At 43.9% G+C, this 21,985-nt stretch overlaps 1 protein-coding gene across 5 annotated transcripts in view; it reads left to right on the forward strand.

The window, feature by feature from the left end:
• The window catches only part of amph (amphiphysin), a 33,027-nt gene that overhangs the window by 813 nt on the left and 10,229 nt on the right, over positions 1-21,985 (forward strand). For 2 of the 5 annotated variants that reach the window (XM_008403075.3, XM_008403079.3), the window contains exons 2-13: positions 6,125-6,205; positions 6,412-6,466; positions 6,565-6,659; positions 8,028-8,123; positions 8,187-8,294; positions 8,591-8,676; positions 9,732-9,807; positions 9,891-9,973; positions 10,187-10,340; positions 19,407-19,526; positions 19,602-19,685; positions 20,673-20,699. In XM_008403075.3, the coding sequence (XP_008401297.1) occupies positions 6,125-6,205; positions 6,412-6,466; positions 6,565-6,659; positions 8,028-8,123; positions 8,187-8,294; positions 8,591-8,676; positions 9,732-9,807; positions 9,891-9,973; positions 10,187-10,340; positions 19,407-19,526; positions 19,602-19,685; positions 20,673-20,699 (1,065 nt within the window). The remainder of the gene's footprint in view (positions 1-6,124; positions 6,206-6,411; positions 6,467-6,564; positions 6,660-8,027; positions 8,124-8,186; positions 8,295-8,590; positions 8,677-9,731; positions 9,808-9,890; positions 9,974-10,186; positions 10,341-19,406; positions 19,527-19,601; positions 19,686-20,672; positions 20,700-21,985) is intronic. The other 3 variants (XM_008403076.3, XM_008403077.3, XM_008403078.3) reach the window with 3 other exon arrangements.

The following is a 21,985-nucleotide window of genomic DNA, read 5'->3' on the forward strand; positions in this document are numbered from 1 at the left end:
ATAAACAACATTTTAGTTTGAAATGTCGGGTTCTTAACCTTTAACCTTTAACCTTAACCTTAACCTTGGTTCTTAACCTTTCAAGTTATTTTTATTCAAATTTGCAATGAATGTAATTTTTAATCCAGCATTTCTACCAGTTGATCTTCAGGTCGGTGACTTTCAGACAGCATCTCTAATTTCGTTGACCTCTGACCTTTCCGTGACCTTTTGCTGCAGGTTGAAGAAATGAATCGTTTTAAACTTTGCATTTTTGATAATTCGTCCTAAAATAGAAACGTCTGGTTGGAGCCAGTTTTTATTTCTGTTCTTTAATCTTGTTTGTAATATTTAAGGTTTTTAATTTCAGATTTAATTGTTAATGTTTCTTTTAACGGCTGGACTCAGAGAATTAGCTTCTCTCATCAATAACAGCTTGTTTTAGGGAAACCGTGATGTCATCAAAGTGATGTCATCAAAATGATGTCATCAAAGTGATGTCATCTTACCTGGCTAATCAATAATTCTGGACCGAAAGCGGATAATTTCTCAGTGTTCTCAGATTGATCACATTTCTGATGCGTCACTGGGACCCGGAGCCTGGAGGCCCGGCGGGCCTGGAGGTTCTGGTTCCGTCCTCAGCAGGTCAGAGTTCCTCTAGTGAGTTAAACCAGGGAGGCAGCCGGGCCTCCTGGACCGGAACCACAAACTGCTTCAGGTTCTGATGGACAACTTCATGTTTCAACACGTTTTGATCCAAATCCTAAATATTCAAGAACTGAAACAGAGACATCATCAATCACTGTCATTATTGATCATTATTGATCATTATTGATCATTATTGATCACTGATCATTATTGATCATTATTGATAATCTCTGATCAATAATGATCATTATTGATCAATAATGATCATTATTGATAATCTCTGATCAATAATGATCATTATTGATCACTGATCATTATTGATCATTATTGATCATTATTGATCATCTCTGATCATTATTGATCATTATTGATCATTATTGATCATTATTGATAATCTCTGATCATTATTGATCATCATTGATCATTATTGATAATCTCTGATCATTATTGATCATTATTGATCATTATTGATCATGTCCCTATATTCCATCAGGTCTCATATCCGTCAGTCATTTATAATCTGAATTATAAATGTTTGTCATATAATAATTCCTTGTTTCATTGCAGCGGCTATAACGTGATTTTTAAACATTTCTGTAAAAACGTGATATTTTTATGTTTTCCATCTGGACCTGCAGTTTGTTGATGATTAACAGCCTCATTAAGTTCTGCTGTCATTTTGTCGTCACCAGTTTGTTTCAAATTATCTTTTATTTTAGGGATAAAAGTTTCATTTTTTTAAAAGGTTGCAGATTTTGGTTCTGAGGGTTTGGAGGCTTTCAGGTTGTTATAGAATTTAAATCTGTTGAGTTTTTATTATTGGTTTCTACTATTAATGGGTTGATATCATTTTGATCTTTTTCCAGGTTATAACAGTAGGAAGTGTTTTCTCTCCTTCCTGTATCTAATAAATCCTTCAGCCCTTTGAATGTCAGTCCATCTAGTTCAGGTTGGAGCTGTTGTCCTGCTCTAGTCAGGTGAGGGGAAGCAGGACGCAGGCAGAAGTGATGAATGATTTAATGACGGTCCAACAGAGACGACACAGGAAGCAGACCGACGACACGACGAGGATCCGACACGAGACGAGGACAACAGTGGACAACCCTGGACTTAGATACACAGGAGGGAACGAGACACCTGGGCAGCAAACGGGACAAAACACAGAAAACACAGAGCAGCAGTTTGTCTCCCACTGCTGGGTTTATGGCAATATAACGCTCTATAATATCAAGTTCTTTGTTTACTGAATGAGACAGAAAATTGTCTGACCTTCTACTTTAGGACCATTTAGTTCTTCAGTCTTTAATATTTTGGATCAGAACTTTGATTTTTTGGCAGGAAGTGTCATTTTTAAGAAGTTTGTAGTTAAATTTCCAATACTTATTGCGCCTGGTTTCCAGTTTTGAGGTTTTATTTGGGAATAAGATGGTCAGTCAGCAGAAATATCTGAGTTGGTTTCATTGGTCAGTAATTAATCCGTTACAAGCCACTGATCAAGTCTTGATTTGCTATTTGAACCAGACCATGAAAATTTGATACAACTGGGATTCAGACTAGATTTACAGTTAGAGCCAGAAATATTTGGACAGTGACACAAGTTTTGTTATTTTAGCTGTTTACAAAAACATGTTCAGAAATACAATTATATATATAATATGGGCTGAAAGTTCAGCTCCCAGCTGCAGTATGAGAGTTTCCACATCCAAATCGGAGAAAGGGTTTAGGAATCATAGCTCTGTAATGCATAGCCTCCTCTTTTTCAAGGGACCAAAAGTAATTGAACAATGGACTCTAAGGGCTGCAATTAACTCAGAAGGTGTCTCCCTCGTTAACCTGTAATCAATTAAGTAGTTTAAAGGTCTGGGGTTGATTCCAGGTGTGTGGTTTTGCATTCGGACGCTGTTGCTGTGACCAGACAACATGCGGTCAAAGGAACTCTCAATTGAGATGAAGCCGAACATCCTGAGGCTGAAAAAAAGAAAAAAATCCATCAGAGAGATAGCAGACATGCTTGGAGTAGCAAAATCAACAGTCGGGTACATTCTGAGAAAAAATGAATTCACTGGTGAGCTTGGGAACTCAAAAAGACCTGGGCGTCCACGGAAGACAACGGTGGTGGATGATCGCCGCATACTTTCTTTGGTGAAGAAGAACCCGTTCACAACATCAACTGAAGTCCAGAACACTCTCAGGGAAGTAGGTGTATCTGTCTCTAAGTCAACAGTAAAGAGAAGACTCCATGAGAGTAAATACAAAGGGTTCACATCTAGATGCAAACCATTCATCAATTCCAAAAATAGACAGGCCAGAGTTAAATTTGCCAAAAAACACCTCAAGAAGCCAGACCAGTTCTGAAAAAGTATTCTATGGACAGATGAGACAAAGATCAACCTGTACCAGAATGATGGGAAGAAAAAAGTTTGGAGAAGAAAGGGAGCGGCACATGATCCAAGGCACACCACATCCTCTGTAAAACATGGTGGAGGCAACGTGATGGCATGGGCATGCATGGCTTTCAATGCCACTGGGTCACTTGTGTTTATTGATGACATAACAGCAGACAAGAGTAGCCGGATGAATTCTGAAGTGTACCGGGATATACTTTCAGCCCAGATTCAGCCAAATGCTGCAAAGTTGATCGGACGGCGCTTCACAGTACAGATGGACAATGACCCCAAGCATACAGCCAAAGCTACCCAGGAGTTCATGAGTGCAAAAAAGTGGAACATTCTGCAATGGCCAAGTCAATCACCAGATCTTAACCCAATTGAGCATGCATTTCACTTGCTCAAATCAAGACTTCAGACGGAAAGACCCACAAACAAGCAAGACCTGAAGGCTGCGGCTGTAAAGGCCTGGCAAGGCATTAAAAAGGAGGAAACCCAGCGTTTGGTGATGTCCATGGGTTCCAGACTTAAGGCAGTGATTGCCTCCAAAGGATTCGCAACAAAATATTGAAAAAAATTTTTTTGTTTGGGTTATGTTTATTTGTCCAATTACTTTTGAGCTCCTAAAATGTGGAGTGTTTGTAAAGAAATGTATATAATTCCTACATTTTCTATCAGATATTTTTGTTCAACCCTTTAAATTAAACGTTACAATCTGCACTTGAATTCTGTTGTAGAGGTTTCATTTCAAATCTAATGCGGTGGCATGCAGAGCCCAACTTGCGAAAATTGTGTCACTGTCCAAATATTTCTGGCTCTAACTGTAGTTCATTACAGAAATGGTTAAATGTTTAGTTTGGGTAACTTGAGTTATGGTTAGAAGGCCATTTACCATAAAACTCATCTGGAACCAGGTTAAGATCTCCACCAATTATAACATTGTTTAGTAAAGTGATTTCAGCTGGAACACATTTAAGGCCATTTATTCCAGCAATAATTCGTTTTGGTTTAGATTATTATAACCATGTTTAATAAAATAAGCATTAAGTTATCTAAGCAGACAGTGAGAGGTAACCAGCGGCCATTTTGAGATAATTTGACCCTGGAAGTTTTTTAAAAGAATAGCTGCTGACCTTGAAGAGCCATGACAAAAATAAGCTTCATCTCCTTTTAGTTTAGACCAAAACATGTTTTCTTCTTGTTTCCAATGAGTTTCCTGTAGGAATATAATATTTGCATTTTTCCCTTTACAAAATAAAAATAAACTTTTCCTTTTAGTCAGATCTCTTAGGCCCCTTGCATTAACAGAAATAAGTTCACTTTTCAAGTTAAACGTAACAGATTAATATAATAAAGTAAAACAGCACTGAATGGTTTTACCTGAGAGGAAACTGAACTTTAGGAAGCCAAAACTCCTGAACTAATAAAATGATGTGAAGTCGGATCATCCTGAAGAACCTTGAGCCCCTCAGGAGAAACTCGTTGGCATGTGGACCTTTCAGCGCCGCCTCTATCCCAGCTGCTCTGCTTTGGGCCACACAGCCCGTCTTTGGTCCTCAGAGACACGGATGTTTAGTGGATCACCAGAGTTCATCCCTGAAGATCCGACCTGTAAACTGCACAATGATCTGCCGTGGGCGGCTGGTGTTGTTCGGGCCAAGACGGTTCACAGTGTCGGGAATAATGTCCATCTTTCCAGTGTGGCATAATCTGCTTAATGAGATTCGCGACTTTCTGTCTCGTCTTCCTCCTTTTAGCCGTTGATGCCATATTCCATCTTCTTCCATAGCTCTGATTCTGCCTTTCAAAATCTTGAACCTTTGTTAGCTCGGAGTTTGTGGTTTTAAGTTGTCCAATCTGATTTTCCACCTTTTTGTTTCTATTTTTACAATCTTGGATTTCAGCGCTATTGAACTCCACCGCTTTAGCAATGTTTGCAATAGAGCGTGTTTCGTTTCAGTTCTTCTCCAAAGTTCAGCGTCATTTTCTGAACTGTGGTGAGAGAGTTCAGAAAATGAACTTGGCGTTATCTTAGTATAATCTTAGCATTGGATGCATTTGAACCAACTTCTTTGTCTCCCTTTGTCTTCTTGCACGGTGATGTCACGGCATTTTTAGTCCCTTTGGCTTCAGTGTCCATATTCAGTAGGTGACGTAGTCGTGTGTTAGAAGCGCCTTGTTAGCTTTGCTGTTAGCCACTATTGTTGTTTTTCACTTGCCTGTCGCTACGCTTCCTACCCAGAGCTCCTCACAGCGCCGCCGCTCTCTCCTCCAGAAGATGGTCTCTGTGATGTGGCGTATACTTCCGCCATGTTGGAGTTTCTGTTAGCCTTCGTCTGTTTATGTTGTGACTCCACCTTGATGGGACGGTTTGTCCTGTTTTCACTCGTCTTTGTCTTGTAGTTTGTTCCTCCTTCTGTTTTCTGTTTCAGTCTGGAGTTGCCAGTGGCTTTTTGGTCCCTACTGGGTCAGTCCTTACCGGGTCAGTCTGGCCCTGCGTGGCCGGCTCACCGGCTCCACCTTTGTGTTTAAACTTCTGGGGTTTTTGCTCGGACGCTTGGAGGCAAAGGCTCTCAACTTCTCTCAATCTTTTCAGAGAAAGAAACAAAACAGTTGAACAAACGAAAGTTTAAAGAAAACGGATGCTTGAATTCATGTCCTCCCTAAAATTGTAGAGACCTTTTGGGCTGTTGCTCTCACCTCCAGTCAATCCTTAAAGGACACGTGGTGAGATTCCCAGAGTCCTCAGCCACTGGTAGAGTAACTGGTGGATTACTTGACCAGTGGAGCATCCAGTGGTGAGGCAAAGCCTCCTATTCTGGCAGAAATAAAGCTGAACCCTGACTGATCAGTTTTGGATCAGAACGGAACAGCTTCCTTAGGGTTAGGGTTAGAGCAGCGTCGCATCCCTGACTGATCAGTTTTCTGGCTCTAACTGATGATATTGAATAAATGTTTTATGTGCATTTACTGCATAATGTCCAAGCCTGTGTGGGTCCCCTGAAGCCGTGGTCATACTAAGCGAATATCCGCGTCTTTTCAGATGTAAATGGCATTAAATGGCTTCAGCCATAAGAAAACAGTTAAACTGTCTTTCGTTTATTTCTCAGGTTTTGCAGAAACTGGGAAAAGCAGACGAGACCAAAGATGAGCAGTTTGAGCAAGTGGTGATAAACTTCAAGAGACAAGAGGTGAGAGACGTTTCTTCTTCTCTTTCCACACTCTTCTTCTTCTTCTTCTCCTCCATGAATTACCAGGTCTACCAGAGACTGATGCTCCAGAAAACTGCCCCAGATTCACTGAAAGCTCATCTGAACAGTTTCAGTTTTCTACCCTCCAAGTCTGATCAGTGTCATGATAATCTGTCTTTAATCTGACTCAATCTACTTCCTGTTAGTCTGAAGGCGCCCGGCTGCAGAGGGAGATGAAGTCCTACATGTCTTCCATCAAAGGTAGCTCATCACTTCCTCACTGCAGATCAAAGATGACATTCAACATCATCTGCTGTGTTTGAAGGATCTCAGGTTTTCTGAAGCTGTTTTTCTTGTAGGGATGCAGCAGGCGTCCATCAACCTGACGCAGTCTCTGCATGAAGTCTACGAACCGGACTGGCACGGAAAAGATGACATCGTGACCATTGGGAAGGTTGGTCAGATGGATGAATGTTTGCTGACCAGCTTCTCCGATTCTCATCTGCACTTTCCTGTAAATCGGTTGAATCGGTTGAATGTCAGGACATTTAGACCCGAGTCTATCACTGCTAAGATTATCATTCATCTGTTTTATGATTCACCATCGAGTTAACTGATTACTGATTGAGCAAAACTGCAACAAGTTATTTTATTTTTCCAGTAAATGCAGTGACTTGTCCTTTACTGGGACCTGAAGCTAAGCTGAGCCTTTCTAAAACTGTTTCACCGCTTTGAAAAGCTTTTCTCATCCCGACTGCGTCTTTATCCATCTGTTTTCTGCACTGAGGACTTTTTCTTTTGTGCCTCAGCATCTTTAGCTTCCTGTCACCCTAAGAAAAAATCAAGAAGGGTAACAGCGCCCCCTCTGGCGTTTTCGCCCTCTTCCATAAATTCCCTGTGTGTTGCATTGCTGCGTTGATATGCGGTGAGGTTCGTAGCTGGTGAGGCCCAGACTTATCATAATCATACATATTTACAAATCTAGACTTCCTGCATGTTATTGTTTATAAGAACATTTCGGACAAAGCTGGAGGGCAAAGAGACGATTCTTCTTCTACGTCATCCACAGCCGCGCTGCCGCCGTAGAATAACTCCGTTAACTCATTAAACTTCGACATGAAGATATTAATTTCGTGCTGCTGCACAGCAAAGAGAAAAACTGTTGAAGAACAACTCAAAACCACTGCGTTGCGTTGCTGTGTTGCGTTGCTGCGTTGCGTTGCTGCACTGCGTTGCTGTGTTGCGTTGCTGCGTTGCGTTGCTGCACTGCGTTGCTGTGTTGCGTTGCTGCGCTGCGTTGCTGCACTGCGTTGCTGCGTTGCATTGCTGCGTTGCTGCGTTGCTGCGCTGCGTTGCTGCACTGCGTTGCTGCGTTGCTGCACTGCGTTGCTGCACTGCGTTGCTGCGTTGCGTTGCTGCGCTGCGTTGCTGCGTTGCGTTGCTGCGCTGCGTTGCTGCGTTGCGTTGCTGCGTTGCGTTGCTGCGTTGCTGCGTTGCTGCACTGTGTTGCTGCGTTGCGTTGCTGCGTTGCATTGCTGCGTTGCGTTGCTGCGTTGCGTTGCTGTGTTGCGTTGCTGCGCTGCATTGCTGCACTGCGTTGCTGCGTTGCGTTGCTGCGTTGTGCTGCGTTGCTGCGTTGCGTTGCTGCGTTGCTGCACTGCGTTGCTGCGTTGCGTTGCTGCGTTGCATTGCTGCGTTGCGTTGCTGCGTTGCGTTGCTGGGGTTCTAGGTTGCTAGGTCATTCGGGGTTCACACCAGCTCCTCTTTCCAGAGGTTTTCTCTGCCAGTTGAACTCGTTGAAACCGACCGATTTGTGCCGCAGGATTGTGACGCCTTGTGGGAAGATTTCCACAACAAACTGGTGGACTCGACTCTGCTAAACCTGGACGGATACCTGCAGCAGTTCCCCGACCTGAAGGTAAGAGCTGCTGCTCAGGATTGAAGGACAAGTCGAGAGGAAAGTGACGGCTGATGCTTTCAGATGCGTGTTGCCAAAAGAAGTCGGAAACTCATCGATTACGACAGCGCTCGGCATCAGCTGGAGTCTCTGCAGGTGGCTGGGATGAAGAACGACAGGAAGGTTCTGAAGGTGAGTGTGAGCTGATGGCGGAGGACGAGTGGGAGAATCATCCGTTCTCCATGCCAAGTTCATGATGTATGAGGTTGAAAAAGAGTCAGTGATTTATTAATACCAAAATTCGCCCAGGTCAGTTTCCCTTTGTCTCTCTGAGCTTCGCCCCAAACAGGCGTTTCCTAACATGTCAGTATCTTTAGCTTTAGCTTAGCTTTAGCTTAGCAACTAGCTAACAGAGATGGAAGGAAAACGCAGAATTATTTACTCTCAACCAGACGAAGGTGCTTAACTGTGTTTGCTGAACTTTGCAGGCAGAAGATGAGCTTAAAAAGGCTCAGAAGGTTTTCGATGAGCTGAACGTCGGCCTTCAGGATGAGCTGCCGACGCTCTGGGATCGGTGAGTCGGGCCGTCGGAGCGCTGAGGCCGTTCTGCTCGCCTCTCAACTCAGTTTGATGATCTGATTTTGCTCCAAGTCTGTGAAGGTCTTCTTACCGTCACCCTGATCTTTAAAGCTCTTCACTGTTTCTGGACTCCACAACTTTGATGCTACTTCCTGTCATGCCAGTCAAAGTAAAACATTCATTTAAAACCCTTTATGACCTAAATAATAATAATAATTATTATTATTTTAATTCTACACAGTTCTTTAAATGTTCTGTGAGTAAATATATATTTGCCCGTTCGTCCATAATTGGAACTTTCAATATCTAGCAAGTTATTTTCTCGGTTTCTATCATTACTGGGCCTCAGATCGATTTCACTCCCTGCTGCAGCGACGGAGAAATTACCGTAACAACCTGATATCGACTGTAAACACAACGTACAAACGGCACCAAGTGTGGCCTCATGTAACAACTCTTTAGTGCGGCAGGCAGGCAGGCAGGGAGCTGGTGGATGCTGGGTAATGATCAGCCTGTTATTGCGCTGCTGCTCATGTTCACCTGCCAGCTGTGAATAAAACCCAGAAGCCTGAGGAGACGAACCGACCAGCCAGGATTTGAACCCAGAACCTTGTTGCCGCAGCGACATGATGCAGTTTGGTGAAAGCTGAATGTTCAGACTTTAAAAAGGTCTGAAACGGATCAATGCATGCAGGGCTTCATTAGCAACATTTATTTTCTAATCTCAGGTTCTCACGATGTTCCTGGGAGCTGAATTAAGATCTCGAAGTAAAGTTTGTTGGTTCTGGTTGGTTCTGGTCCGGAGCGGCTTGGACCCCTAACCCTGCTGGCAGGAATGATCCCGGTTAACCTGCAGCAGCCACAGCTGAACAGAAATGCACCAACAGGAGTTTTTACTTTTTTAAATTGTTTTCCTCTGATGGTTTATGTTGTGGTCTCAGGAACCCGACCCGGGTTCTGCAGCGTCTCTGGCTGATGAACAGGGTCAGACGGCGCCCTCTTCAGTCTGACTGGCTCGGTTTATGTTCACTGTTCGTTTCCTTTCTCCAGCCGAGTCGGTTTCTACATCAGCACCTTCAGGTGTGTCACCAGCCTGGAGGCCAAGTTTCACCGAGAAATCTCACTGGTGAGTTGATCTGCTCCTCAGAAGCTCCTCCAAACCCGGAACCCAGCAGATGTTCAGAGCTCAGGTGGTTCTTCTGCCTCCAGGTGTGCAGGGAGCTGTATGAAGTCATGACCAAGCTAGGAGAGCAACACTCTGACAAGATCTTCACCATCCAAGGAGCTCCAAGGTGAGTCCGTCCAGCTGATTGTCTGCAGCTTGACTTTTCAGAAACACGTTCAATCGGATGAAAACAGAAACGCCACGTCTTTACATGACTGGACTGGAAATGTCTTCAAGGCCTCGGTTTACCGATCAGTCCCAACTGCTCCCTTTGATTATCGGCCCATTTCAGACCCGATTAATGGATCCTCAGTAGACGGATTAATCTTCTTTTCCTCAGTGATTCTGGACCGCTGCGCCTCGCCAGAACCCCGTCACCACCGGAAGACGAGACTCCCCCAGAGAGCCCCGATGCCAGCTCCAATCACATGCTGCGCCCAGTTTCACCTGGTCCGCCCCGCCCAAAATCCCCAATTCAGGTAATGGGAGTCCAGGTGAGTGCAGCCGGATCCAATCAGACGCAAAGAAAAGTCCGTAGTGAAAGTAGCACCAAGATGAAGTGAAGCGACAAACAGAGTAACTCTGAAGGTCCAGCCTCCGCTGTGACTTTTAAACAGAAATAATATTCAAAATACGGCAAAAAACAAAGAAATATCGGAGCTTCCTGATCTTTGGAATCACTTTTGGGATGTGGATCCATGGTGGTTACCATGGTGACCATGGTGATGCCTGCAGCAGGGTGACTGGAGGCCTCCAGGTCGTTATGGAGCGTCTGGGATAAACTCAAACACAAGCCGCTGAGGTCAAAGGGCAAACCTCTGGTTTCACTGACTAACTCGTCCACGCCGCCCCAACGTGTAGATTGGTTAAGGAACCTGGGGCTGATTGGATCCAGTCAGCCCAGTCGTTTGAACTGGTTTTCCATCTATGAAGATCAGGGGTGAAAGTCGGCGGGTCGGGTTCTTCGGGTTCGGGTCACACAGTACCTGCAAGAGAGGGGAGCGGCTGTCTGCTGTAAAAAATTAATGGGTTCATGTTGTTGCGCAATATCCCCCCTTCTCTCTCCTCCCCCCTCAGAGGGTGAGATCTGCTCCCTGCTCTCCGTCTGACGGCTGAATTGAGTTCTTGAATCTGCTGGTTTCCTGTCCAGACCTGAAATAAACTGATTAACCTGAGAAAGACTCTCAGGTTTCTGACTCCCTCCGTCTTAGCCAGACTGAGCAGCTGCTCCTTCTCTTTACTACAACTTGTTACTGAACCAGGTTGGTTTAGTGTCGAGTCCCAGTGATGTTTTAGTTTTGGCTAAAAGCAACATGTAGAACATTTTCCACTTTTTCCTCCCAGAATCAAAGAACTTTAATGTGACTCATTGACTGAATGTCCACAACATCTCACTTTTATTAGTGAGGCAATTTTGTAAGAGTCAGTAGCAGAAATAATCAAATAAGTAAAATCAATAATCTGGTCTCTTTCCCTGATGCTGACACTGAGAACTAAAAGAGGGAAACTTTGAGAGACGGACAGAGTTTGGCATCTTGAACCCAGAACTGACCTGATGATGAGGAAGGTGCTGCAGCAGCAGGAGGCTCCCAGCTCTGGGCGATGAGGACAGGGGTCTCTGTAGGTCTGATGATCTTCCATCTCTGCTCTGATGCTGAGGTCACTCAGGACTTGGATACTGCAGGTCTCAAGTCTCGGGTCTCAAGTCTTGGGTCTCAAGTCTCGGGTCTCAAGTCTCGGGTCTCGGGTCTCAAGTCTTGGGTCTCGGGATCTCGGGTCTCAGGGTCTCAGGGTCTCGGGTCTCAGGGTCTCGGGTCTCAGGTCTCAGGGTCTCGGGTCTCAGGGTCTCGGGTCTCAGGTCTCAGGGTCTCGGGTCTCAGGGTCTCGGGTCTCAGGGTCTCAGGTCTTGGGTCTCAAGTCTTGGGTCTCAAGTCTCGGGTCTCAAGTCTTGGGTCTCGGGATCTCGGGTCTCAGGGTCTCAGAGTCTCGGGTCTCAGGGTCTCGGGTCTCAGGTCTCAGGGTCTCGGGTCTCAGGGTCTCGGGTCTCAGGGTCTCAGGGTCTCAGGTCTTGGGTCTCAAGTCTTGGGTCTCAAGTCTCGGGTCTCAAGTCTTGGGTCTCGGGTCTCAGGGTCTCAGGGTCTCAGGGTCTCGGGTCTCAGGGTCTCAGGGTCTCGGGTCTCAGGGTCTCAGGGTCTCGGGTCTCAAGTCTCGGGGTCTCAGGGTCTCAAGTCTTGGGTCTCAAGTCTTGGGTCTCAGGGTCTCGGGTCTCAAGTCTCGGGTCTCAAGTCTCGGGTCTCAGGGTCTCAGGGTAACTTCCTCTTGTGCTTATCGGTCCTCAGCTTCTTGTCTTGCGGCTCTGAAGCTCCCTTCTCCTTGTCGCACAAACCTTCTGGTCGTGCTCTACATGATATGATAAAATGTGAAATATGATCAAAATTACTTCTCAAATTGATCTCAAAGATCCATATTCCCATAAAAACACATAGATATTAATAATAAACTTAACCAATGTTAAATTGAACAAACTCTTTGTTCTGCTTTGCTTCCATCTCTGTGTTATGGTCCGCGGTGGTCTCGTGCCATCCCTAAAAACATAACGCCCTGGGTGTTTACCCATGTTGCCCATGTCAGAAACCGTCTGCACCATTAAACTGAGGCAAAACCCTGACGGTCAACTATGAACACTGACCACGGAGCAACAAGCAAGAAGTAGATGCATGGATGCCAGTGGTTCCCAAACTTTTTGTCCTGAGCCCCCCAGTGGTCCCCAAACATTTTCTGCCCCCCCCCCCCCACAAATAGCTCTGTGGTTGAACGATGTGTTTTTGAGGGGGGGGGGGGGTTGTCATATTTGGTTTCATCAAACCAAACGGTTTCTCCTGCAGGTCTTTGGGATTCTCTCTTCGTTTTTTCCATCTCTCTTGAAACCTTGATCTCCTTACTGGCTAAATTGATCAAGAACCTATTAATGTTTTTAAACAAAGATACAATAAAAATGCAGTTTTTTATGATTTATAGAATATTTGCGTTAATTTCCACAACAGAGTAGAACTGAAAGAACAAATGTTTTTAGATCAATGTTTCTTTATTATTAGGTTGGAAACTTTGTGCTTCTTCACGACATTTCCTTTACATCAGTGGTTCCCAAACTGTTTCGGATTCTTAGACTCCCTGCTCTACTCAGCCCGGCTGAACATGGACAGCAGCACCAGCAGCCTGCAGGCTACTTGTTATCAAGCTGTATTGATATTAGCTGGTCATCGTTTAGCTTTTAGCTAACTGTACCTGCATCCAGCAGCTTCACTCATCTCAGTCGGTTAGTTTGGGGGAAAAACTGAAACGTTCTTTGCGTTTTGCTGCCATGATCCTAACACACCTGTGCAGCTCCGCCCAGCAGCAGCAGGTCTCCTTCACAGGTGTAAACCCAGCGTCGTAGCGCTCATGTTAGCAACGGATGAAACAGTTTTAACTGCTGATAAAAGTGACAGAGGACACAGATCTGTGGAAGCCTCTACTGTTGGCCGTTCTAAGGTAAAAACCCAGCGCATGGAGCGTTCAGGTTTTCTTTTGTTTTCATCCAGACGGCTTCGCGCGTCTTGGAGTGCCGCATGTGAGTGAAAGGGGGAGAGGGGAAGAAACAGAAACATGTAATTGGTTGGATTTTAATCTGCGCGTTTTGCCACCACTGAAAACAAAGATGTTAACAAATAAACTGTATAGTTTGCTGCATGTTTAGTGATATTTTCGGTCTCAACTGGTCTTGAAATAAAATGCAGAGTCCTCAGCGCCTGAGACCGAGACGAGACCAAGACCATCAAATAATGGTCTCGAAACCAAGACCGAACTCGAGTACTACAACACGGCTAACGGGCTAACGGGTTGGTCCCCATGTGCAGAACAGTCTCCGGCTCTGTGGCCCCGGCTCGTCTTCAGCTGCAGAGTTCTTTGTCCATCTCCATCTTGGCTCCAAGCTGCCTGAAGGATCCAACCAAAGGTTCCTCTGTTACCTTATAAAGGGTTTATCCACCTTTTGGTGCGTTTGCATTGGCTAGCTTTGTTGCTGTGCCTCTCATTGGCTGACTGCTTGGACAGATGATCTCATGTCCATCACCTTGGAGACATTATGTCCTGATGTCTGTTCTAATGTCCCCGAGTTGCTCAACATTCCTACGTCTGTTTCCTGCCCAACCTTTTCCTTGGAACGTTAAAGTTCAGCATTAAGGCCTTGGTCACCTCTGCTCTCCCATCAGCTCCTCTTTCCCCTGACCTTTCACCTTTCACCTCCCATCTGCCTCCAACACATCAGTGACCTTTAATTACAGTTACAACATTTTACACCATTTCAGTTCAATGTCAAAATCACATTTATAACCTTTTAGTTTCTCTGGTTTAGCATTTATTTATGATATTATAATAATCATAACTTATTAGTCTTATTATAATCTTAGACGTTTTCTGAAAAGAAACCAGGAATAATCCATGATTCTAATCGTTTGATACCAAAGTTAGTTACTTGTTTTGCTTGTTTCCACAACAGTAAGTTTAAGTATTCTTATCATTAAACTAATATTAATTTTAATATTTTACTTTAGGTTTTACCCAATTACTCAAAATGTTTAGATTTTATTCTTTAACCCTTCAATGCTTTGAAATAAGGAATAATCTGAACTATTTTTATACTCATGCAGGCTGGAAACTCACTTCCTCTTCAGGAAACCAGCTCTTCCTGTTCATGACTCTCTTTCTGCCTGACTTTCATTTATGATGATTAGATAGAAAAAAGTAGAATTAAAGCAAAGTCACAATAACAACCAGATTAATTTATTACTGTCTGACTGTTGGGTATTGATGTCACCTGTGTAATCAGTTTTAAAGGTTTTTTAATTTATTGTTACTATTAAACTAAAATCTCCAGCTTGGGATGATCTCGACTTTTCTTGACAATCTGCACCCACTAATCAGCTGTGATTGATTAGTTTTTCAAGAATAATCTAAAACAGACTTAATCAGTTAATAAATAGTTTTTTCCCATTTCATATTGTTTCTGAACTCCTCCTGCTATAGAGCAGCGGAGCAGCAACACGTGGAAAGCAGAAGGTTTGGAGTCTCAGCATCAGAGCAGCAGGTCCTCTGATTGGCTGAGAGCAGCAGGTCCTCTGATTGGCTGAGAGCAGCAGGTCCTCTGATTGGCTGAGAGCAGCAGGTCCTCTGATTGGCTGAGAGCAGCAGGTCCTCTGATTGGCTGAGAGCAGCAGGTCCTCTGATTGGCTGAGAGCAGCAGGTCCTCTGATTGGCTGAGAGCAGCAGGTCCTCTGATTGGCTGAGAGCAGCAGGTCCTCTGATTGGCTGAGAGCAGCAGGTCCTCTGATTGGCTGAGAGCAGCAGGTCCTCTGATTGGCTGAGAGCGGCAGGTCCTCTGATTGGCTGAGAGCAGCAGGTCCTCTGATTGGCTGAGAGCGGCAGGTCCTCTGATTGGCTGAGAGCAGCAGGTCCTCTGATTGGCTGAGAGCAGCAGGTCCTCTGATTGGCTTAAAACGTTCAGAACTTTATTAAAGAACAACAACAAAGTCAACAAAACGTTTTCAAATTAATGACCCAACAACAACAATAATGATCTCAGTGATTATTATTATATCTGCGTTTTGGTTCCGTTATTAAAACAACCAGCAGAATTTAAAATGAACCAATCAGCCACCGCTGAGTTCAGGAGGATTATTAATGATGCAGAATAAATATCAGGCCTGAAAACCTGACAGCGTAACGAACTGAATGTTTTAACGTAATCTGTGCTCGGCTCGAGGGGCGAGCGGTTGCCATGGCAACGGCTGTGCTTAAACGACAGAGAGAGTAAAAAGGTGCGAGTGGTTTAGAGTTGATCACCTGTTCAGGTTATATGTTTAAGTATTTAACAAACAAATGGCTTCTACCGCGATAATTATGTGAAATCAAATTAATTGTCTAATAAAAATAAAGTTTTATTTCTCTCTGGCATCTCGTTTGAGCTCAGAGTCTGAGAGGCTTTTCCTTTATCAAACAATTATTTTCACGTCTTATTTAGTGGAAATATTGATGTTGAGATTTTCTCCAAAATAATAACATTTTTCACCCTTTATAGCTCCACTGATGAAAATGAGGCTCTAACAAATGACAGAAATAAAATCCAACATCTGGTTTGAGGTGATTCCTCTGGAACCTGTTGGAGGAAAAACATCCCAACTTCAGAAGATGAGCTTTAACCTAACAGAGCTCTGTGGTTCCTCCTGTCAGTGTGAGAGTCAGGGTGAGGAGGCGCCGGGTTAGGAAGAGAAGCTGCAGGATCTTCAGAACAAACAGGTCATGATGCTGGGCTACTGATTATCCCTCTGTCTGGACACAGGACCAGTAGAACCAGTTTAACAGATAAAATGAATGGTTACATGCCAGACATGGAAAACTGGGATGCTCTCCATGCCATGATGTTCAGGATTTAGGTCTCATGGCATCTCAAGGTGTCAACATGGCAGCCAGTGGACTGAAGGAGGAAATACAGCTTTATTTTGTAGCAGTTCAAGAGCTACCAGCTTTTATCGCTTTGGAAAAAAATTAATCAGCACAGAAACTCCAAAGCTCCCAAAGAAGCAGTTTTACTTTTGTCATAGTACCCAAGAATTTAAAACGACTTTCAGCCCTGATGAGGTTGAAATGAGAAAATCTTCTTTTCTTCTTTCAACAGTTTGTAACACACAGTGCAAATTTCTAAATAAATAATCAAACATTTCCAGACTTCCTGTCTTTCGCTTTAAGGCCTTTTAGCTCAGATGATCCTGACTTCTTTCCAGGCTTGTATTGATTATTGATGAAGCAGGTGAATCAATGTCATTGTTACTGATACCAGCCAGTAGTCTGGTTGACAAAATTTACTATTGATTATTGGTTCTGAACTTTGACTGTTTTTTTCCTCGCTGCTGACTTTTATCTGTTACTTGGTGAGTTATGTGACCTTCTTGTTGTCTGTGTAACTGGCGTGTTTCAGTCGTGTTCATGTCTGTAGACGTGAATGTTCTGTTGGGGAAAATCTGTACAACATCAGACCTGGTTCTGGTTCTGACCGGGTCATGATATAAACATGATGACGTGTTCTCCAACATCTCAGAGGAAATTAAAACTGCATGATGATCAGTTTTTATTTCATCACACCGGTCATTGGTATATTAGCTAAAAACTAAATGAGCAAATGTAATTATTGCTAAAGCAGTTTATCATAACCATGGAGGATGCTGGAGTTTTACAGAATCTGTCAAATAAAGCAGCAAACCTTTTCAGCGTCATCACTTGTGAAGCTTCAGGATCGACCTTCAATGGTACCTATTAGAGATGTGCAGATCAGGTATTTTCCTGCCGATTCCGATCACCATGAGGGCCGATCACCGATACCGATCACATGATTATTATTTATTTATCATAAACACTACCAGTTACATTATGTGGAAAAAGGAACCATGAATTCACCTCAATTTAGACAAAAACTTGTTTTTAAAAACTTTTTCCAAGAAGAAAACTAAACAAAACAGACATTGTGCAAATTGTCCTGTTATCAATAATACCATCTTTAACAGACTGATAACATATGGAGGCTCTGAAGAGGCTAAATAAAACCTCAACATTGAAAGAAGATTCAAGTATAAAACTTAACATTCAAAGGCAAAAACAGGATCCATTACAATAAACAATCCAGAGTTACTGAATGAAACCTTCCTGTTAGCATGGCGGCTAGCTGATTACTGCTAGTTCTGATTGGCTGTTTCTGACTGAGCAGAGTAATTATGCAGAGCAGGGAGGAGATCGATTATTTTTTAGAGATTATCTGTCTCATGTTAGGACAGCTAAAGTTTTAATACGTATGTAAAATGTATTTTTTAGGTTAGATGCTGCAGCTTTAAACAGAGGTTTGGTGTGAGAGTCACTACCAGGTGGAGCAGAAGCGGCGCTCCGTCTGTGAAATATTACTACCTGTAGCGTAGCAGCGGTTCAACAGCGAGAACAGAACCAGCGTCTTACATCGCAGCTCCAAGACTTAAATCATTTTATTTGTTTAGCTTTCTGACCGTCATGCTAATCCGGGTGAGTGTTTGTAGCTGTGCGCTGCTTTACCTGCTATCTGATCCTCCATGTCTTTTTTACTGCAGTGAGCCTCGATGTAGCCAAACTCCGTCAGGTATAACATTGTTTTTATGTCTATTAGCTTCGTCGTGTTGATGCATTTTGACCTGCTTCAATTTTCCACCGCAACACGCAAACGTCCCCATTCACTCAGTGCGTCATAGTTATAGTTCCACATCGCTTAGGATTTGTTGCTGCGCGTTTGCAGAGTGAAGGAAAGAGGAGACCAGCTGCACAGGCAGGCTGAGAAATGAGATGCAGGTGATCGGCAACGAGAGACGATGATCGATGATCACTGATCATGCACTTTTCACGGAAATCGGCCGATTATGACCGGTGACCGATCGATCGGCACACCTCTAGTACCTATGGAAGGTTGATCCCAGGTTGAAGCAACACCAGGAGCCTCAGGTGTTGGATCGGTGTTGTTGATCCAAACTAAAACTGAACATGCAGCTTTTAGTTTCCGTTAATGTGTGAACTAATCCGCCTGATGGTCAGCGTGAGCTAACATCATGGGAAGGCCTCTGTGGTTCACCACCGTCTGGAGGGAAGGACATTAGGAGTTCACGGCTCAGGAAGAAACATTTTAGGTAAAAGCTGTAGGTTCTCAACAAGTCCAACATCAGGACCCAGAATCAGACAAAGTTCATAAACAGATCTTTGTTCCTGATCACAGCTTCCTCTCCTCCCGCCGCCACACTTAGCCACACCCCCTCCATATCTAGGCTCTACCCACTTTATCAAACTTTGTGAGGGCTGTGGCTGCTTTCACACAGGGATTAGTTACATTTGATGAAATACTCAGCAGGGAACCTGCAGTCTGTTCTCTGTTAGGAACATCTGGACCAATTAGATCAGCCCTGAAGTAGCAAATGCATGGATTGGTCTTTCAGTGTCACAGGATGTTTTGAATTTTTGGCAATAGAAACTTGATTCATATGGGATTGAAATACTTCCCCCAGAAGTTCTTTACTTCCTTATTGGACAATAATTTATTGCCATCCAGATTAAGTGGTTGACTAAGCAAAAGACCAGGATCTGTTTCTGTATGCTTGGTGAAGATGAACGACCTTTTCCCAGCCAAACATAATAATCAGTTATAAATGGTTATTAATATGTGGAGTCAGTAAAGTAGACATTCCCAGTTTTGTTGTTTTCAGCATCTTGATTTTCTTCAAAGTTTGTCTTCTTTTCTCAGACTGAACAGAAAATGTTCTGACCCACTTTACTAACCATAACCCTTTACTGGACTTTTCAGACTCAAGCATTAGAAACTATGAAAGTAACTTTAACTTTAGCTTGATTAATGGAGAGGTTCACACATAAGTTGATGGTAGAGCTGGCTGTTAGTGGAATGGTGCAGTTCTGTCTGATTGCGTCTCAGCTCACCTGTAACGGTCCTTCATCTCCTTCGGCAGCTTAAAAAGGGCCCACCGGTTCCTCCACCTCCTAAAGCCACGCCCACTAAAGAAGTGGCAGAAGAGCAAATCATTGACTTGTTCGGAGGAGAATTTCTACCTGCTCCTTCACCTTCTCAGGTAAGACGGCAAATAAAATCCGATTTCCATGAGTTTTTCTGTCCTTTAACCTTCTGCATGTGCTGCTGTCCACAGCCTAATGAACGACCAGGAGAGTCTCTTCTTGACCTGGACTTTGATGCTTTCCAGCCGGATGAAAGTGTTTCACCGATTCCTCAGGTGCATTAAAATTGGAAACCGATTTTAACACCTGTTAGAGAGCAACAGGTTTTAGAATGAGTATGGCTGGACGATAAAACGATATATAAGCGTCTCGGATCAGTTGATCTTAATTTTTGGAAAGTTTTTCTGTTTTAAATATCTGAAGTGCTGCCAAACTGGTGATGTGACTTTTCCTGTTTTATCCCGTTTTTATTTCATGTTTATTTTTAAGCAGTTATGAAAGTGGCAAAACTTTAAAGTGCAGCTGCACAAGTTACCCAACAGGTTGTTGCTAGGCAACCAGAGAGCAAATGAGTTAAGGCCCTTGAAGCCGACGTCTGTACAAAGATAATGTTTATGACTGCTGACTCGGTGTTGCACTGCAACCTTTTCAGGGTTCACATCAAACTGTTTTCATTCCAGTCTGTGAGGATTTCAGGAGTAGAGCTGGTGCTATCAGACGGTCACTGGACCACCCAACAGCCACGCAGCGATGAGACTCTCACTGTGGGTTAGAACTAGACCGGTGGGTTGGGTCATGGAGTTACCCAGTGTGGAGGTCCGGGTGTTTCAGTGGGTCAGTGTGGTGCCTCAGGGCCACCATACGCTCAGAGTGCCACCTAGAAAATGGGTGGAATCGTCATATCAACAACAAAGTCCTGCTGAAGCTGCCGAAACCTGAGCACTCTTGAAAGTTCAGGTTCTGCAGGTCCTGGTGGGTCTGCAGGTCCTGGGTCAGGGCTGGGACCAGGCCTTTGGGGCTGATGCAAAGACACCGATCCTGGGTTTGAACACCAGCTGATACTTGCAGTGCAACAGGCTAGCTATGCCATTTGTCCTCTGGTGGCAGTTCTAGATCCCAGCTGGTTGTAAATTAGTATCTAATTATCCGCAGGCTGTAAGGCGACCCTGAGAGTCTTCAGGGTCACGTATTGTTATTTTCACTGAGTCTACGTTACTCTGTTTGAATGTGAGCTGCATTAACATGCTCTGTCTTGGTTTTAGACGGCGGTACCGTGGGACATGTGGTCGGTGAGTTGAATCTCCAAAACTCTTTACTTGGAAACAAACATGTTTTATTTTCAGTTTTTTTTCCTGAAAAGCCTGCAGGTTATTCTGACACGCTGCTTGGATCGACCCTTTCCTGACCCTCCTCAGGGCTAATTGAGCTGATTTAACGTAGAATGTTTTTTGCACATCCTGAGACTAGAGCACAGAAAATAAAAGATTGTTAATTTGATTAAAATGCAAATGTTTATTGCCACTACAAACCAGACAGCACCAACTGCAGGTTATGGAGAATTGCACCGGAAAAGCAGATGGTTCAGCAGAGTGATTGTCTACACCAGTGGTTGAGAACCAGTGGTCTTCAGCCCCCCCGCCCCCCCCCCCAGCCTTTATCCAGCCCAGTGGCATTTATTGTTCAAACCAGAGCTTTCAGTGGAAAAACTAAAGTTCCTTTTAATGCCATACAAATATGAGACAGAAACATGGATTATATCGATTTATTCAATTTTGATTATCATGCTTCAAACTTGGCTGCACAGTGGCGCAGTTGCCTTGCAGCAAGAAGGTTCTGGGTTTGATTCCCGGCCCCGGTCTTTCTGCATGGAGTCTCCATGTTCTCCCTGTGCATGGTGGGTTTCCTCCCACAGTCCAGAAACATGACTGTCAGGTTAATTGGTCTGTCTAAATTGTCCCTAGGTGTGTGTGTGTGTGTGCATGGTTGTGTGTCTCTGTGTTGCCCTGGGACAGACTGGCGACCTGTCCAGGTGACCCCGCCTCTGGCCCGGAACGTTAGCTGGACAGGCAGCAGCTCCTGACCCACTATGGGACAAGGGTGTTAGAAAATGGATGGATGCTTCAAACTTTGCCAGCACTGCGACACAGACTGACCAGGTCAAACTATGCACAAGTGCCGCTTCCTCATACACACAGAGCCATCCACCTTCCAGTCACACCTGGTGACGTCACGTCGACACGCCCACCACCAGGTGTCAAAGCCACGCGCTGCTGTCATCAATAATTACTTCTTTCATTCATGGCGTTTCTCTGAGAGGCTCAGTGAAAACGAGTTTATTGTTCTAAAGTCTTTTATTCTCTGCATGTCTGAGATGAAACCATGGAAACTTCAAACATTCAGATACAATAGAGACAATCAGATTCAGATGATTTATTACTGCGATAATAACTCAAAGATGTATTTTTATTTCTTTCCTTCTTACGGAAAGTTTCTGTTTACATCACAGGTTAGTGGTGCATTTCTATGCTAAAGAAAAAGATATAAAACTTCAGATATTTCACAGAGATGTTGACAT

This window comes from Poecilia reticulata, chromosome 17, assembly GCF_904066995.2.
Source record: "Poecilia reticulata chromosome 17, P_reticulata-male-v2, whole genome shotgun sequence".
In the NCBI taxonomy this organism is placed as follows: Eukaryota; Metazoa; Chordata; class Actinopteri; order Cyprinodontiformes; family Poeciliidae; genus Poecilia; species Poecilia reticulata.